At 48.6% G+C, this 18,015-nt stretch overlaps 1 protein-coding gene across 2 annotated transcripts in view; it reads right to left on the reverse strand.

Annotated features, from left to right (window-relative positions):
* SLC30A4 (solute carrier family 30 member 4) overlaps positions 1-18,015 on the reverse strand; it is a 288,377-nt gene that overhangs the window by 94,525 nt on the left and 175,837 nt on the right. For both annotated transcript variants that reach the window (XM_085644236.1, XM_085644237.1), the window contains one exon: positions 9,957-10,062. In XM_085644236.1, coding sequence (XP_085500362.1) covers positions 9,957-10,062 — 106 coding nt within the window. The remainder of the gene's footprint in view (positions 1-9,956; positions 10,063-18,015) is intronic.

Consider the following 18,015-nt stretch of genomic DNA (forward strand, 5'->3'; position numbering starts at 1 on the left):
TAGTCCAGCAACATGGCATACAGGTGTGCCACACATTTATCATGAAAAGATTTCTAGTTGTTCATTGGTTGCTCTATACTGAAGCTACAGTAGAACCCTGGAGAATCCACTGTTGGATACTTGGTTATCGATAGAAAATAAGTCCTCATTCTAGCTATTGGAGCGCTTACTATAATTTGCATGGGCAATTCATGAGAGAAAACAGTTTTCTCTCTAGCATGGTTCAATAAATTACAGCAGATCTGAGTTCATCACCGGGGAATTCACCTTCAGACTCACCACATCTTCGCAAATTATGCAATTACTATCAAGGAATTTGTTTTGTGGCTAAAATCTGTTGTCTCCCTTTCCATATTTCTTTTTGAGGCCTTTTTGAAAACATGCATTAACTGCAATGTATTTCAAAGGGACTAAAATGACAAAAGGGTTAATAAAGAAAAAAAAGCAGTTATGCTGCTTGTAACTTTCCACCTACATAATCCCATTAAAAGCAAACTATCTTATAAAACAATGTTGCTAATTTCCACCCACATTTTAAGGGTCTGATCTACAATAGCAATATTATCCAAGTAAAGTGCACTATGACTCCACATTGGCCAATTACTATCTCACCTTAGATAATGTTGCTTAAATGAGGAAGGCTGAATTCATGAGGAAACATGCCTCTCAGCCTTTTCAAATATGCATCAAAGGCTGAAAAGTAATGTTCATACAAATCAGTTAGGATCTGTGATAATCCCAGGTGTACATACACTAGTTCTTAACAAGCCAACACACAGAATGTGTCTTGTGAAGCACACATTCCACCAAAGGGAATTTCTTGGGGCCTCTTAACCTATGCTTATTTTTTTACCCAAATTGTACTAACTTTATTGACCTTAATGGAATACAAAAAGAAGAGTGGACCTGTTGAGATTCAAACCTAGGACAACGAGTGGTAGATCTAACACACATCTCTGCAGTGGATGTAATTAGTTCACTGTGACACCAGGTCTGGTTACTAAGGGGTGAGATGCTGCCTGATGTTTTCACCTTCTGAAATGTCCCATGGATGAATGGTGTAGGAGGAAGGAACAGAATAATCTGTTGAAGCAAGCAAGTGAAAGCACATCTACAGAGCTTTCCTCCCCATTCACAGAACTCAAAAACACACCCATGATTTTCCTCAGTGAGGCACAGATCTATCTGATGAAACTCCCTTTGGTAAAATTGACCAAGGGATTGTTCGATCAATCTCCCACTTGTGAACAACATGTACTATATGCTCAGAGTGTCCACTCAAATGATTGTCACTTCCAATCCAAAGGGCATGTCTCAGATGTTTTTATTCCAAATCTTAGGAAAACGTAGCTAGAATTCCTAGCAATATGTCTATCAAATCAACTTGACATGATGTCGAGTGCCATTTTCTGAGCTGGCCTAATTGTTCAGGTCCCAGCAATAATCATCTCAGCCATATTACAAAACCGTTCTTAAAAATGCTATTTGAGTGTCTGGATTCTCTTCTTGAAGTCACTTAGGGGATTTTATCGTTTTTTTGCTTTAGTGATTGGAAACTGTGGTTCTCAATGCTGGTCATAAATATTGGCCGCTTTCATTTGCACATCGGTATAAAAAGCTGTGTGCAAAAGGCCTTAAACCCTTGTAGTTTCTCAAACATGCTGATGTCTGAGTGCTCTTAAAAAAACAGTGGCAAACCTTCATATTAAATAACTCCGTTGTATCCCACGTAAGACTAGCTACAATTTCTTAATGTTGAAAGGAAATACTAAGTTACACAGTATCTTCCACACTTTTTTCTTGGCTAAATCTTTAAAGACTGGGCCATGATGGAATGCTTTCACTTAGTTCCTTTGTAAACACTATTGGAGTGGAGTTCAGGCCAAAATGAGCAAATAATCTTCGGTACCGCTATTTCTGGTGGGCAAGCTTATCGAACTGCATATTCCTCATATTTTGAATCTGTAGTCTACAGGCACCAGACTGGATAAGGAATGGTTTTTCTGCGACATACATATATACTTGTATATAAATACCTAAATATGCAGCCTAACAGTTTCACTGGGGCAAAATGCCAAAACTACATAGGTTTTTCTTGTAAAATAATCTCCCACACACACCTTGTAATAGAGAACATACACTATAATAGTGTCATACAAGAAAACCTTTATTTTCAACACAGAAAACAGGTAAAGGCAGGCAGTTGGCCCATAGGCTGCATAGATGAATAAACATCACAGTACAGTAAAAAACTGGCACCTTGCCTTTAAGGCTATCAAGACCCTGGACATCATGCCTTTAAGACCTCCAGGAGCCCCTCTGGTCCCATCATGCACCACAGGTGACACTTTAGGTCCGGTTTTTTTCCGGCTCCTTCTGTGAGGATCCTGGAGCTTGAGCTCAACAGTTTTTTTTTTTTGTAAACAAATTTTATTTGTCAAATGCACATTCAGCAGAGCTCTGTAACCCAGAGGCTTCCGTAGCATCAATGAACAAAATCCTGACTTTGACAGTTTTCTCATGGAATAACCAAACAGAAATAAAGAAGGGACATGCATATAAAATACAACCCAATTAAACAAAAAAACAAATAACACCCCCCACCCCACCTCACAACCAACCCAGCAAGTATGATCGGAGCTACAGTTCTACCCTCGCTATGAAACATGTCCAAAAGACACCATGCCGCCCAATACGCGTTTGTTACATGCCCCCCCAAGACAAGGGAGGAAAAGACTACAACCCACACAATCCCTACGCTGGAATGGGCTCCAATTCCAATCCCCTGTAATCTGCCCAGTGCTTCCAGATTTTATGATGTTTACGCGGGCAGCCCCGTGCTATAAAAATGGGGGCCTCAAGGCCCATACAGAAATCCAGCCCTGCCTTCCACACTGAGACGGAGGGTGCGGCCATCGCCGTCCAAGCCCTCGCAATGTCGCGCTTGGCAAAGGTAAAGCCCAGGAGCATCAGGTGGCGCTTGTAGACATTGCCCCCTATATCCTCCATAACATGCAGGAGCACTAATTTAGGAGACCGAGGGAGATTCCAACCCAGAACCTCTGAGAGGCATGTCAGTACACCCCGCCAAAACCTAGTTAGCGCAGAACAATCCCATATAGTATGCAGCAGCGTCTCTTCTTCATGCAAGCAGCGAAGGCAATTCGGGGATGCCACCAGACCAGCCCTGTACAGTCTGACTCTAGTAAAGTAAACTCTATGGAGGTATTTAAACTGGATAAGTTGAAGGCTCGTAGCAATAGCCGACCAGCTGTGTCACACTCGGCAAAGAACGCCCCAAGGGCGCAGAATAGAGGAGCATATGTAGTGAGTGATCTCCCATTAAACGGCGCTCTAGGGCATACGCCGGATCCGACCTGTCGCCATACCATAATTCTTAAGATCCAACAGGTGGGAGGCCATATAGTACGAAAGAATGTCGGAAGTAGCGAGTCCCCCACAGTACGTGGATTTAAAGCAAGTACGGAGAGCCACTCTAACAACACCCCCGCCCCAGAGAAACTGTCCCAAAGCCGCATTAACCTGGCGGAACCAACCCGAGGAAATAGGATATGGATGGTTTTGCAGCTGGTACAGCAAGCGAGGAAGAGAGACCATCTTGAAAATGGCAGAGCGGCCATATATAGATAGGGGCATGTGGGACCTTCACGCACCCTGTTCCACACCGGAACCAAGTTCCTTTCCCAGGAAATCGACAGCGCGTCCGAGAGGGACACACCCAAATATTTCAGCCTCCCCACGCGCCACCTGCACCGCGGAGGCCCAGGCACCAGGGTCAGCCCCTCTACCCAGGACCCACAGGGTAGACTTACGCTCATTCATATAAAGGCCGGTAGTCTCCCCAAACACCTGCATGATACGCAGCAACCGCGGGCCAGTCCTATCCAGCTGAGTAAGAAAGAATAGCACATCGTCCGCATATAAGGTTATACGATCCGACAGTCCGTTGGCCCATTCAAGCCCTGACACCTGCGCATCAATACGCAGCCAGGAGCTCCATTGCCAGGGCGAACAGATAGGGTGACAGGGGGCACCCCTGCCTGGTGCCTCGACCAATGGGAAAGACCGACGAGACAGAACCCGCCACGCGCACAGACGCTGTTATGTCTGTGTAAAGTAATGTTAGATTGGAGAGAAAGCGAGGCCCTAGATTCAATCTGCGTAGGAGGGCGAATAAATATTCCCAGCTCAATGAATCAAAAGCTCGATCCATATCCGCAAGCAATAAGGCCGCGCGTACCCCCAAGCTCTTGGCTGCCGCGATTGCTGTATGAGCTCTACGAATATTATGACTGGTCGCCTGCTGAGGCATAAACCCGGCCTGGTCCGGATGAACAATAGACGAGACATGGGGACGGAGGCGATTAGCAAGCGCCTTGGCCAAAACCTTAGCCTCGACGTTGAGAAGAGAGATGGGACGGTAAGATGCATGGTGTTCAGGAGGCCTGCCAGGTTTGTGGAAAACCAGCACCTCAGCATGCCGCCAGTCTCTGGGCAAACGACCAACCTCCCTAGCCTCTTCCACGACCCTGCAATAATGGGGACCAAGCTGCTGGAAGTACAGTTTAAAGAATTCATTCGGGAAACCATTAGGACCCGGTGCCTAACCCGGCTGCAGCTCCTGGAGAGCAGAATTCAGTTAATCTGCCGAGAATTGGCGGTCAAGGTCCGCGCTTACCTCATCAGTCAGAGTTCTGGGCGGAAGATCATCAAAAAAATCGGGCAATAACCTCTGCCGACAGACATTCTCGGGGAGCATAGAAATCTGCATAGTAGACCGCGAAACTTTCTGCGATGGCCGACGGATCTGAGATCGGTATTCCATCGGGACAGACTATACCCGGGAGGACCAGGGATCCCGTCGCCCCTTGGCACAATCTATGTAAGAGTTTGCTCGACTTGTCCCCCCACTGATATATCCTGCTGCGGGTTGCCAACCACGTTTGGCGGGCTTCGTCTAGCAAAAGGGACGAGTAATCCTATTGCGCTAGCGACAAGCCGCGCCCCCTCATCTCCACTGCACTCTTCTAGATCCAAGATCTTCGCCTCTGCCCGAACAAGAGATTCCCTGCGGGCCCTGCGTACCGCCACGCAGAAGGAGATGTCCACCCCACGGAGTGTGGGCTTCATCGCCTCCCACAGAGACACCGCCGCCGACACCGTTCCCACATTGTGTAACAAATAGTGGTCTATGGCGTCCCCCATGTGTTCCCTATATTCTGCCTTTTGGAGATTCCATGAGGAGAGGCGCCACCGGAAAGGTCCTCGCGCAAGGCCAGCACGCAGTGTAATGGCCACAGGCGAGTGATCAGATAGCCCTCGAGGGAGAATGTCGGCCTCCACCACCCTGCCAGCATCCCCCCGAGACACGAAGATATAATCAATACGAGAGAAGGAGTCATGGACCGCCGAGAGATAGGTGAACCCCGGAGTCCCCCCATGCAACCGACACCATGGGTCATCCCAATCCTGGCCCACCACGAGGGAATGAAGCTTGGTGGGATTGCGAACCATCGGGACCCCGTCAGGCCTCCACCTGTCAAGAGCAATATCTAGCACATCGTTACAGTCCCCACCAACCACTGCCAGTCCCTCTGGGATATCTGTCCACACGGTCACAAGTTTCTCTACAAACCCCAGGACAGCGGCGGTGGGGCATAGACGCTACCGAAAATCATGGACTCACCCCTCAATGTACCCTGTAGGAAAAGATATCTGCCCTGCGCATCACCCCACGTTCTAATATGGATATAAGGGACTCGTCTGTGGATCAAGACTGCCACTCCCCTTGAACCCCACACAAAGCCCGCATGAAACACTTGGATATAACCGAAGCGCTGAGAACAGAGTGCTTTTGTCCCCATAAGGGGTCTCTTTTAGCATCAAGATATCAGCGGAGGCGCGTTTAGCCTGCTTAAGGATAGCGCCACGCTTAATCTTATCTAGCGCCCCTCTGACATTCCAGCTCAAAATGCGCAGGGACCCCAAGGAATCTAACGATCTACCCGCAATGGCGGCCATGCCAAAACATCAGAAACATGAAGAGCCCTGGTGGCCCAAGACATGCCACACAGCGCGACCCCGACCTGCAATTGGACAGTGCGATGAAAGAACAACAACAGTTCCCCTGAACAACCCAACCAACTCCCTACCCCCATTCTATACCTCCAAAAACAGTGAAGTACCTGTCGCGGCAGGCAGACCCCAACAGGGGGTACCACCCCTCACCCGCCAATGGATCCCCAAACTACAGCCCATTGTCCCCTAGCCCCCATCCCCGTCTGGAATGACCAACAGAGATACCGGCCCTCATCGGGCTCCTCTGACCACTACTAACATTTCTAAGAATCGTAGATGCACATGCACAGAGATTAATCAGTCCGCTGGTGCCGCTTGATCCAAAGCAGATCCCGCACGCGACGGAACATCCCCGGATTTGGACCGCCTCCTGGACCTGGAGCGGCGAGACCCCCTCACCCGGCCACCAGGCACGTTCCGGACCACTCCGCTCGAGGATGAGTCAGATTCTCTCCCGGGCGGAGAGTGAGGGCGCAACGTCCAACGGAAAACCTCCTCCGGAGAGTCAAAAAAATAAGTGCGGGAGCGGTAGACAACCCGCAGCCAGGCCAGGTAGAGCAACGCATATGGAAGTTTGAATTCCCGCAGGCGGGCCTTAGCCGCGAGGAATGATTGCCGCTGTTGTTGGGTCTGTTTAGTATAGTCCGGGAATATCAGGATACGGGCATTGTTATACTGCAAAGGTTCTTGGGCCCTGGCTTGCTTCAGGATCACATCCCGATCGTGATAGTTAAGTAGTTTCGCAATCACTGGCCTCGGCCGAGCCCCCGGGGGAGGCTTCTGCATCAGGGCTCTATGTGCCCGCTCCACCACAAAGCATTTAGATAGGGAGTCGGGGGGGTAGCCAGCTCTCCAGCCACTGGGTGAGAAGCTCTCCATGTTTCCAGACTCACACCCTTCCGGAAAACCAACAAAGAGGAGGTTGTTGCGTCGCGCCTTGCCCTCCGCATCCACCACCCTAGACGTCAAACCCCGCTGAGTAGTCTCCAGAGATGCCACTCGTCGTTGCAGGGTCGTCACCACATCCTCCACTCCAGAGATCCGCGTCTCAGTGATGCGTGCCACCGCATTTCGCAGGTCCTGGCGCAGCAACATAACGTCTGAACCCACCGCCCCTATTTTGGCATCCAGGGCGTCCCTGGATTGGGTAATGGCTGCCAGGAGGGCGGCATTGTCTGGAACAGTACCCTGGGCCCCACCCGCCGTGGAGCCCCTAGGGCCAGCAAATTTGTCCAGCGTACTTTGCTTGGAGAGCCCTCCACCGGTTTTGTCTCTCGTCATGCTGGGCCGGGTATACCTTCGTGATCCCCCTTCCCAACAGGCAGGCGTTATCACTGTGCACCCCAGTAGGGTAGCGTAAATAGCTCGGGGCAACACTACTGTCCGGCAGCGGTCCGCGCACCTCGATCCAACTGCCGATGCGGCCGTCAGGGTGCCCTCGCCGATTGTCCCTAATCCCTGCGCGCCAAGTGGCACCGCTCCACGCCGCCCAACGGGTGAATGTCAATGTCCCACAGTGACCCTGCGGGAGATGAGGATTCTGCCAGGGCGTCACAGAAATCACAGCACGGGCCCCAATATCACAGTATGCCCCAGAGCCTGGGTCCTCAATGGTACCCCCACAGAGCCACAGAAAGGCCCCCGGGAACGGACAGGATGTGCCCCTGGGCCATCCAAGAGACACTGTAGACTCTGCAGGCCGCGGTCACCACCCTGCAACAACGCGGTCCGACAGCACCGCCGAACCCCCACACAGACCCCGGAGAAGACGGGGGAGGGCAGGGACCAAGCCCACCCGCAGAGAGCAGGCCACTACCACCGGTCCACCGCAGCACTCCCCTGGACCCAGCGGGGGGTACGACCACTCACCCAGTGTCGCCGGGGTCCTCCCCGCAGCCCGATCTGGCTACTGACAACTAGGAGCGATCTTCTGTAATTGCCGGGAATCGCCAGAGGCCCAGAGCGGATGGGCGGAAGCCCACCCGCGAACCACGAAGGGCAGGCCAACCTCCGCAGCTCGGGGGCCTCGCACCAGGCCCCGGCTCCACGATGTCCACACCAGCAATGCCCCAGGAAGGGCGAGCCTCCGACGACCGCCAACACCACCAGGCTAGGCACGGGTCCCGGGAGCTCCACCGCCGGGGGGGCCAAAATGGCAGCCGCAGCAGAAAACACCTCCCTGGTCGCCTACACTCTCCCCCTCGGTCCGACCGACCCCCAATCACTAGGGGGAGGGGGAGGGCACCACACAGGAAACCCCGCCAGCAGGGTGACTTACTCCACGCCACCAGCGGGGAGCCACCCCATTCACAACCGCTCCGCCGCTACAGGATCCACCAGCCGGGCCGCACTCGAGGCCGCGGTCTCAGCGCCGCCCACAGGCCTCAGCGTAGATCCGATCCCGCCGCCGCTGCAGGATGCCGCTCCGGCCCCCAAAACACCGCCAACAAGCATCGCTGCGTCTCCCCACCTCCAGGCACAGCAGGCGGGGGATAGCGTGGCCAGAGGAGCAGGATCAAGGAAGGATTAATGAAGGGCTGGACGGAGCCTACTTCGAAGACGTCTGCTATGCTGGCTTGCTAAGCCACGCCCCGAGTTCAACAGTTTTTGATTATCTTTAGTCAGAATTTGTTTTTTACTCTTGTTTTTGGACCTTTTTGACTGCTGGGTGTCTTTTCTTAAACATTTCTGACAATTTACCATACTTTTTCAGTCAGAATGCCAGCATTATTTAACAAATGTCCTTCATGTGGTAAAAAGATGACAAAATCGGACCCGCACTCTGTGTGCATCGTGTGTTTGCCATCTTCACCCAAACCTGATACTTGTGAAAGCTCTGAATCACGTTAGGAATAGAATGGAAGCAATGTGTTATTGGACTGGAAAGGTGGTGTTTTAGAATAAATACGGTGTTTACCAGCCTGCTGTCGGCGTGTCGTTGCCTCAGGGCACTGTTTTGTTTGAGATATATATATATATATATATATATATATATATATATATATATATATACACACACATACATTATACATATATAGGTTCTTCCAGCACATTTCAAAATAGCATGTAAGTTCATAATGGTAGATTTTCCTAGAGTCATGTCAACCTGGCACAATACAGTGTTAGAGATAGTAACTCAACAGCAAATTAATTTTGTTTGTAGGGACATTTAGTGCACTACTACGGCCTTGTTTACTTGGAGGTGTCTCGTGTCCCTGTTGGATCAAATATTTGGCCCTGATGAAGCCTTTTGTGAGATGAAATGCGTTGGCTGCGCTATCTTTGACCATATACAATAAAGGAAAATTCTGCACCATTGTTCAAAGACTCACGATTTCCCATTTTTATTGAATGTGAATTTGCACCACTAGATGCAAGGCTCATACATGCAAGACACTGGTAGGGAGATCATTATGTAACTTAACATGCTTACTCAAATAGTAGAGGACAAAAATAAATCAAAACAGGTTAGACAGAAGGCAACCATAGCAAGAGACATAACTGTTTGAGAAGCCAATTAAAGCATGCCCAAATGTTTAATCAGCCACTTGTACAAACTAAATGCAAAAAGAGATGTGGTGATAAGCTGTCCTGTAGTTGGATACAATAAGTGGTACAGATTGGGCAGGACTGACAGAAAAGCTGATTGTGTTCATAAAATGTATAAAAAAAAACTACAAAATAATGTATGACTGTAATTAGACTCTGAGTGAATTCCTCAATAAATCTGGTATACAGAATCTGACCATTTGAAAATAATCTCCTTACATGCAAATCACTATCAAAATAAATTCCTATCCAGCACTAGAAAAACAGCAAACAAAGCAAAAAAAGATAACATAATTCCTAGAGCTTACCTTCAAGTATTATAAGTAGTGTGTCCCGCATAATTCGAACGGTTGTAAAAACCACAAGTAATGAGAATATATATGTACAAACTGGATCAGCAATTTTATATTCAGGCTGCAAAGAAAATATAAGGATTATGCTCTATATGTTCTAATAAAACAATTTACGTTCAACTTAACATAGAATGCAACCTTGCAGTGCTTTTCTACGCCCCCGTATAGAGTTTCCTACATTGATGGACATAAAGCATCCACTCTGCTCACAATACTGACCTGTGTACTGTCTCCCTTAACCGCCCCCCCTCGCTTACAGGGCTCATTGAATGTCTGGAGCCATAGGTATAACACCAAAACATATCTTATGCGGCAAAAGTTAAACATTTTGAAATCCAGGCATAATGCACCACAAACTCCATCGATCTATTATTCCACCAACTCCCACAACCTATTTGCTCTCCATCTAGATAGCACATGTAGAGAGAGAAGAGAGTGAATGAAGGGTTTGTCTTTCACCAATAAAGGGTGTACGGACATCAAAGACCTTGTTGTTCATGGTTCATGCGACTTTGGGCTACTGCCCATCAGATGCCATGCTCAAACAGGAACTGCTCTCTGTCACATTGGAAGTACTGAGCAAGTCAATGAACATGCCACAAAATCCATAGATGTTGGGAAAGAAATTAGCAGAGTGTAAGCCAAGAAATGTAACCACTGAACTCTAGACCTATAACAGCCAACAGGACTCTGCATTACTGGAAAGTAAGCTCAATATCGGCACCCTAAGGACAAAGGAGAGTGGCAATATCTGAAACAAAATTCCATTAAAATCTGGTCAGGGCATGGGATATCTTAGTTTTCCTACAGTGTCAGTTTTTAAACCTTACATTCTGTGGATTTCTTATGTGGTCTTTATCAGTTTATGCTCAGATTACAGATACCACTCTTGCGGCTTTTGTTCTTTTTCTTGCTGTTACAGATGATTTATTTATTTTGAAAACACAATTTAAATGGGAAACTGGCAAACTAACTAATGTCTTATTACTAACTGCAATTAGTGCCATGCTGAAGTGATCACCCTAATGATACAGATGTGTTTCCTTAATGTCACAAAAACATGTTTGAATGAACAATAAATAATTCAATTACAATGATATAGGAGTAAAAATGCTGTATTACCGATCCTCATCAAGGAACAATTTGACATAGACAGTCCTTTCTTTAGATATCCTAAATAACCATTCTCATAATTACTAGGGCATCAAAATAGTATAAATGTCAGTGTCATTCACCTCCTAAATATGGTAAGTTGTCTCACTTGCCCTTATTCTTAAGTGTTAAGTATCTATTACCTGCAACACCATAAGTGCTGATGCTTATCTACCAATCAGCCAAGGATGGGATTTGCTAGCATTAAACCAAAAATTCAGTTCAACGTGGCCATTCTGGGATGCGTTTTGTTATTAACACCCATTCCAAAATGGACAACATGCGTGCACATAATCATAAGCCAAGAAAATCAATTTCCATCTGTGTGGACTGGTGAAATGGAAATGTGGTGTGGAGTGTGAGAAGAAACGTTTTAGGGAGACTCAAGTCATTATGTGAAAGAAGGACACCAGCCTTACTTCAATCTAATTGTGCATTTACAGCAAAACATGTTAAGTAGGTAACCTTCTTTCTGCCACTCGGAAGTAAGCATATTACTGGCATTCATCCAATGGCTTTCTTTTTGGACAGACTTACTGAATCAATTGGTATAGAGATTCTCTATGGTGCAGATGGATAAATTACTCACAAGTAATGTGCAGATATTTATATAGCGCAAATCACCAACCGGTCTCTAAGCGCTTGCTTTAGGGAACCCGTCCTGGTATTCCCCTGTGAGATAACCCAGCAGGGCATCCACAAGGTGAAAGCCAGGCATCCCGCCGCGAGGGGCCATTGTGGAGATTAAGCAAGCTATTGCCCAGAGTCGCAGAGTGTGAACCCATGAATCGAGTATGCACTGGAGCGAGAATTATCGAGTCCATGGACAATTTATGGACTCAAGACCCAGCCGAGCCGGGAATTGAACCCTGGTCCCGGGCTGACCTCTGCTTCCAGGTCTGCCTACTCTAACCAGTGAGCCACACTTCTCCACTAGTTCTCTTCCAGGGGTATCCTCATCAAAGGCATACGCAGGGACCCCGGAAAACATATACATATATATGTGAAAAACATATGAAGCTATATATATTATTTTTTTTGATTGATAAAGCCGCCAGGCGAAACGAGTCTGTCAGAGAAGGGGGTCTGCACTAATAAAGTATTGGATACTTTAATTCTATGTTCCCGCGTGTGCTTTCCATCCGGTATCGACGATCATCGAGTACCCGTTGTTGCAATATATATATATATATTATAACAAAAAACAACAAATACAGCCCTCCATAAACCAAGAGCTGAGTAATGCTATAAGAATTCTCTTTGCACATATACACAAACAAAAAAGCAGGGGAAAAGCAAAGCACATTTGAAAACTGCTTTAATGCACAGTAGAAACCATAATCTTGCAAAGAGGAATGAAAGCATTGCCAGCTCACAGGCTGCATTGTAGAAAACAGTGTAGAAAAGCTGAAAAGCTAACCCATAGAAATACACAGAAAAACTGGCACCGTGCCTTTAAGGCAGCCATGACCCCCAGCTTCCCATCATGCCTCAGGGGTGACAGTTAGGTCAGTTGTTCTCTGCGGAGACCCGAAGGCCAGGGAACAAAGAGATGACATTTACCTTGCTCATTTGCCCGGGGAGGTGGGACGGTTGCTTATGACTTTGAGGAGTATACCCCTGGAAGAGAACTAGGATTACATCTTCGTGGCAGGAAACAGCATCCAATTCAGCCACACAATGCAGCCGCCATGGACCGACCACCACTGCGTACACTTCGCCATCAACAAATCCAAGGCACCCAAACCAGCCCCACGCCCACCACAAAGGAACTGGAGCAAGGCTACCGACGAGCAACTTAACTCCACCCTCACCATAGACAACCCCACCTGGGCACCCGACACGAACGACGCAGCCAGAGAACTCCACACCTGGATCTCCAACTGCACAGACCAGCTCGCCCCGCTAAGCAACCCCGACAGACAACGCCCAAGGAAAGCCGCCTGGTTCACCACCGCTCTCCAAGAAGCCAGACTCGCCTGCAGACGCCTGGAGAAGAACTGGAGAAACACCAAGACAATCGAAAACCACACCACCTAAAAGGACGTCGTGACGGACTACCACAACCAGATCAGAGCCACCAAGAGGAACTTCATCCACAAAAAAATCCTGACCAACTCCAAGGAACTTCTCACTGTCATTCAAGAATTCACCAACCCACACAGCGAAGCCACAGACATCACCCCATCCCAAGACCTCTGCGACAAGCTTGGAACCTATTTCCATCTCAAGATCAAAAACCTCTACGACAACTTCATCGACCATCCACCAGGCGCCACAGATGGCTCCCGCCCCCCAGAAACACCAGCCAGCCCACCATCTCCAACTGGACACCGATCACGGCAAAAGACACCGCCTCAACCATGAAAAGCATCTACTCTGGGGCCCCCACCAACCCCTTCCCCCCTCACATCTACCACAGAGCTGCGGCCGCCATTGCACCCGAACTACAATGCACCAGCAACACCACCTTCAAAACAGGCACCTTCCCACACGACTGGAAGCGAGCAGAAGTCAGACCCCTGCTCAAGAAGCCCACAGCTGACCCCACCGACCTCAAGAACTATCCGCCCATCTCGCTCCTCTCCTTCGCAGCCAAAGTTGCAGAGAAAACAGTCAACAGGAAACTGCCATTATTCATTGAAGAGAACGTCGTCCTCGACCCGTCCCAATCCGGATTCCGAAGCAACCACAGCATAGAGGCCGCCCTACTCGCCGCCACAGACGACATCCACACCCTCCTGGACCAAGGCCACTCCGCAGCCCTCATCCTACTCGTCCTATCAGCGTCCTTCGACACAGTCTCCCACCGCACACTAGTCGCCAGACTACACGACGTTGGCATACAAGGAACAGCCCTGGACTGGATGCGATCATTCCTCACAGGAAGAAGTCACAGGATCAGACTCCCACCCTTACTCTTCGACCCCACGAAAATCACCTGCGGAGTCCCACAGGGTTCATCCCCGAGCCCCACCCTTTTCAACATCTACATGGCCCCCCTCGCAGCCATCGTCCGACAACACGGCCTCAACATCGTATCCTACGCCAACGACACCCAGCTCATCCTCTCCCTCACCAAAGACCCCACCACTGCTATCTCAACTTCCAGAAAGGAATGCAAGACATCGCAGTCTGGATGACCAACAGCTGCCTGAAGCTCAACGCAGAGAAGGCAGGGTGTCCTCGTCCTCGGTACCACCCCTTCTGCATGGGACAGCACCTGGTGACCGACTGCCCTCAGAAGCCCACCTACCCCCTCAGACCACGCAAAGAACCTCGGCATCGTACTCGACTCATCACTCACCATGAACCGACAGATCAACGCCATCACCTCCAGCTGCTTCAACACCCTCCGTTTCCTCTGCAAGACCTTCAAGTGGATCCCTTCTGAGTCAAGGAAGACAGAACCCCCCCCCCCCCCCCCCCCTCAGCGCCTTAAGACCCTCACGGGTGAGTAGCACACTTACAATTCACTGATTGATTACTTATCCTTCTCTTCCAGGGGATCCTCATCATTAGTCATAAGCACATGAATCGAGTAGCAAGCCCATCCGCTCTTCCTGCGGACAAACAATAAACATCAAATCAAGCAAACATTAATAAAACATCATAAGCAAAACATCCAAACAAGCTAGCATTGGAACAGATTCCTCAAGGAGGCTTGGCCTACTTGTGTATCTGCTCTGGAATCAGAATCAAGACAATAGTGTCTAGTAAATGTGTTGCTGCCTTGCAAATCTCGGCCATCGGTACATTATGTAAGAAGGCTATTGTAGCCGCTTTTCCCCTAGTGGAGTGAGCATTAGGGGAAACCAATAGAGGCTTGTTCGCCAATTGATAAGCAAGTAGCTAATGCAGGACACTATCCACCTCGAAATGGATCGTTTGGAGGCTGGGAAACCTGTCCTAACGGCACGATAGTTTTTAAACAATTGGTCAGACTTTCTAATGGATTTTGTTCTCGCCCAATAGAATTTAAGAACCCTCTTGAGGTCTAGGGAGTGAAGAGACCTCTCTGCTGGTGTAGCTGGATTGGGAAAAAAAGAGTGAAGAGAAATTGTCTGGTTGACATGGAAGTCAGACACCACTTTTGGTAGTAAAGAAGGATGAGTCCTCAAAACCACCCTATTGTGATGGAAAACCGTATGCGGTTCCTTAGAGCAGAGTGCCTGGATTTCACTCACTCTGTGTGCTGACGTAATAGCCGCTTGAAAAGCCACTTTCCATGTTAGGTGCTGTAATGTGGCCTAATGAATGGGTTCGAAAGGAGGACCCATCAATTTAGACAAGACTAGATTCAACACCCAAGGAGGAGAAGGAGGTCGGACAGGGGGAAAAACCTTCTTCAACCCCTGAAGGAAATCTTTGATCACCTGAAGCTGAAAGAAAGAAGGCTGGTTAGGTGACTTTCTGTAGGCTGTAATGGGCGCCAAATGAACTTTTATAGAGGTGTACTTCAAACCTGATTTGGCTAAATAAAGAAGATAAGGCAAGATTACCTCCCCTTGCCTGCTAGTAGGATTACAACCATTACGCATACACCACAAGTAAAATCTCTTCCATTTAAAGAGTAAGAACTCCTTGTGGAAGGTCTCTTTGATTCCCTCAAAATGTTCATACAGTCCTGAGGGAGATTCAAGTGTCTGTTCTGCAGGACCTCAGGATCCATGCTGCCAACCTCAGTGAGTGAAGGATGGGGTGCAGAATCTTCCCGCCCATTTTGGTCAGAAGGTCCGGTCGGCACAGAAGCATCCTGTGCGGACAGATCGAGAGCTACAATAGGTTCGGATACCACCACTGGCGAGCCCGTTCGGTGCTATCAGAATCATCTTCATCCTGGATCGGATGAACTTGGTCACCACCTTCGGGATGAGAAGAAGGGGCGGAAAGGCGTATGCAAACGTCCCGGACCAGTCTATCAAAAGAGCATTCCTTCTCGTTCCTGGACATTAAAATCTAGACGCAAAGGCGTGGCATTTTCTGTTTAGATTGTCTGCGAAGAGGTCGATGGATGGACGACCCCATTGATGAAAGATGTAGGTCACCACCTCGTCATTGAGCACCCAGTCTTCTTGTTCTTCAAAGGGTCGACTGAGAGCGTCTGCCTGCACATTCTGTTCTCCTGGCAGATGCACCGCTGTGATTGAGATTCATGGCCAGGAGTCAGTGCCAAATCGCTTGGGATTCCATTGATAGTGGGCGAGAACGTTTTCCACCTTGTTTGTTTAAGTAATACATGGTGGTTGTATTGTCCGTGTGTATCATTCTCAATCTGGAGTTGGGGATGAGAAAGATGCAAGAGGCCATCGACCCCAGTAGAGATGCCACTTGTGGTACTGATGGCTGATGCGCTTGAAGAAGCGTATTGCACTTCTGCTTCATTGATAACAGTCGCTCCTCAGAAGGAAACACTTTTCCTACGCTGGAGTCTATGGTGGCGCCCAGATAATGGAGAGTTAGAGTGGGCTGATGGACCGATTTTTCCATGTTCACATGAAGGTCCAAGCGGTGTAGCAGATTTAGGCAGATCCGATAGTGGTTCTTCACCATTTGGGGGGACGAACCCTTCAACAGCCAATCGTCCAGATACGGACACACGAACAGGCCTTGACGATGTAAAGCTGCGGCCACCACTGTCATGCATTTCATGAATACTCTCAGCGCAGACTTGAGGCCAAACTGTAAGACTCTGAATTGGTAATGTTTGGCGCCTACCATAAATCTCAGGAATTTGCGATGATGTGGGACAATCGGGATGTGGAAGTACGCATCTTGGAGGTCTACCGAACACATCCAATCCCCTTTCTGCAGGTGCGGATATATTTGATGTAGCGCCCACATACGAAACTTCTCCTTCTGGATGACCTTGTTCAGAGATCGAAGATCCAGGATAGGTTTGAATTTGTGTGTTTGGTCCTTTTTTGGCACACGGAAATACCTGGAGTAGACTCCTTTTCCTCGTTGAGCAGGAGGAACCTCTTCTACAGCCAACTTTTGTAGAAGGATAGAAACCTCCTGACGTAGTAATTTTAGTTGGTGAGGGTGTGATCTTACTGGAGGAATGTTCTTTGGAAACGTAGCGCATATCCATTGCTCAGTATATTAAGCACCCACTGATCTTTGGTTATGTTGCGCCACTCTGCTACATGATTCAAGATACTTCCTCCCACTGGAGTGGGCAACGGCGCTAGAGGAAGCAGAAAATCAATGCTTCCCTGAGGTTTTGTCTGCAGTGGAGGATTTCTGTTGCTGTCCTCCTCGGCCTCTGGAGGATCTACGGCTTTGGAAATGAGATTTGGACTGTTGGAATTGCCTTTGCGACCATTGAGGGGTTAGAACCCTCTGATGGTAGTTTTTGCGGTTGTAAGGCCTGTATCGGCGCGTTAATACTTTTTTCTTTTCCAAGCCTATGACCTTTAGCGTGTCCAGCTCGGCCTTCACCCTGGCCATCTTCTTGTTGGTGTGGGTGCCAAAAAGAGAGCTGCCAGAGAAAGGTAGATTTAAGATATGTTGCTGGGCTTCAGGTTTCAAAGCTGTGAAACGTTTCCTGGAAGACCTCCGCGCACATATTCCATGAGAATATGAATGTGCAGCCAGAGAAGTCCCATCGGCTGCTGTACTAATCACTTGATTGGCTACCAGCGCCCCTTCCTGGAGAATCTCAGCAAAATCTTGGCGATCCTCTTTCGGCAGCTTTTCTTTAAAGTGCGCCAGGGAATCCCATAAAGATTTGTCGTAACGGCCCAACAGGGCTGCAGCACTTGACACCTTTAAAGAGGCCGCCGTTGAACCACATGCCTTTCTCCCCCAAGAATCTACTCTCCTTCTCTGGAGGAACTGAGGAAGAAGAGGAGACCGC

The sequence above is a fragment of the Triturus cristatus genome, chromosome 3_1, assembly GCF_964204655.1.
Source record: "Triturus cristatus chromosome 3_1, aTriCri1.1, whole genome shotgun sequence".
Classification (NCBI taxonomy): Eukaryota; Metazoa; Chordata; class Amphibia; order Caudata; family Salamandridae; genus Triturus; species Triturus cristatus.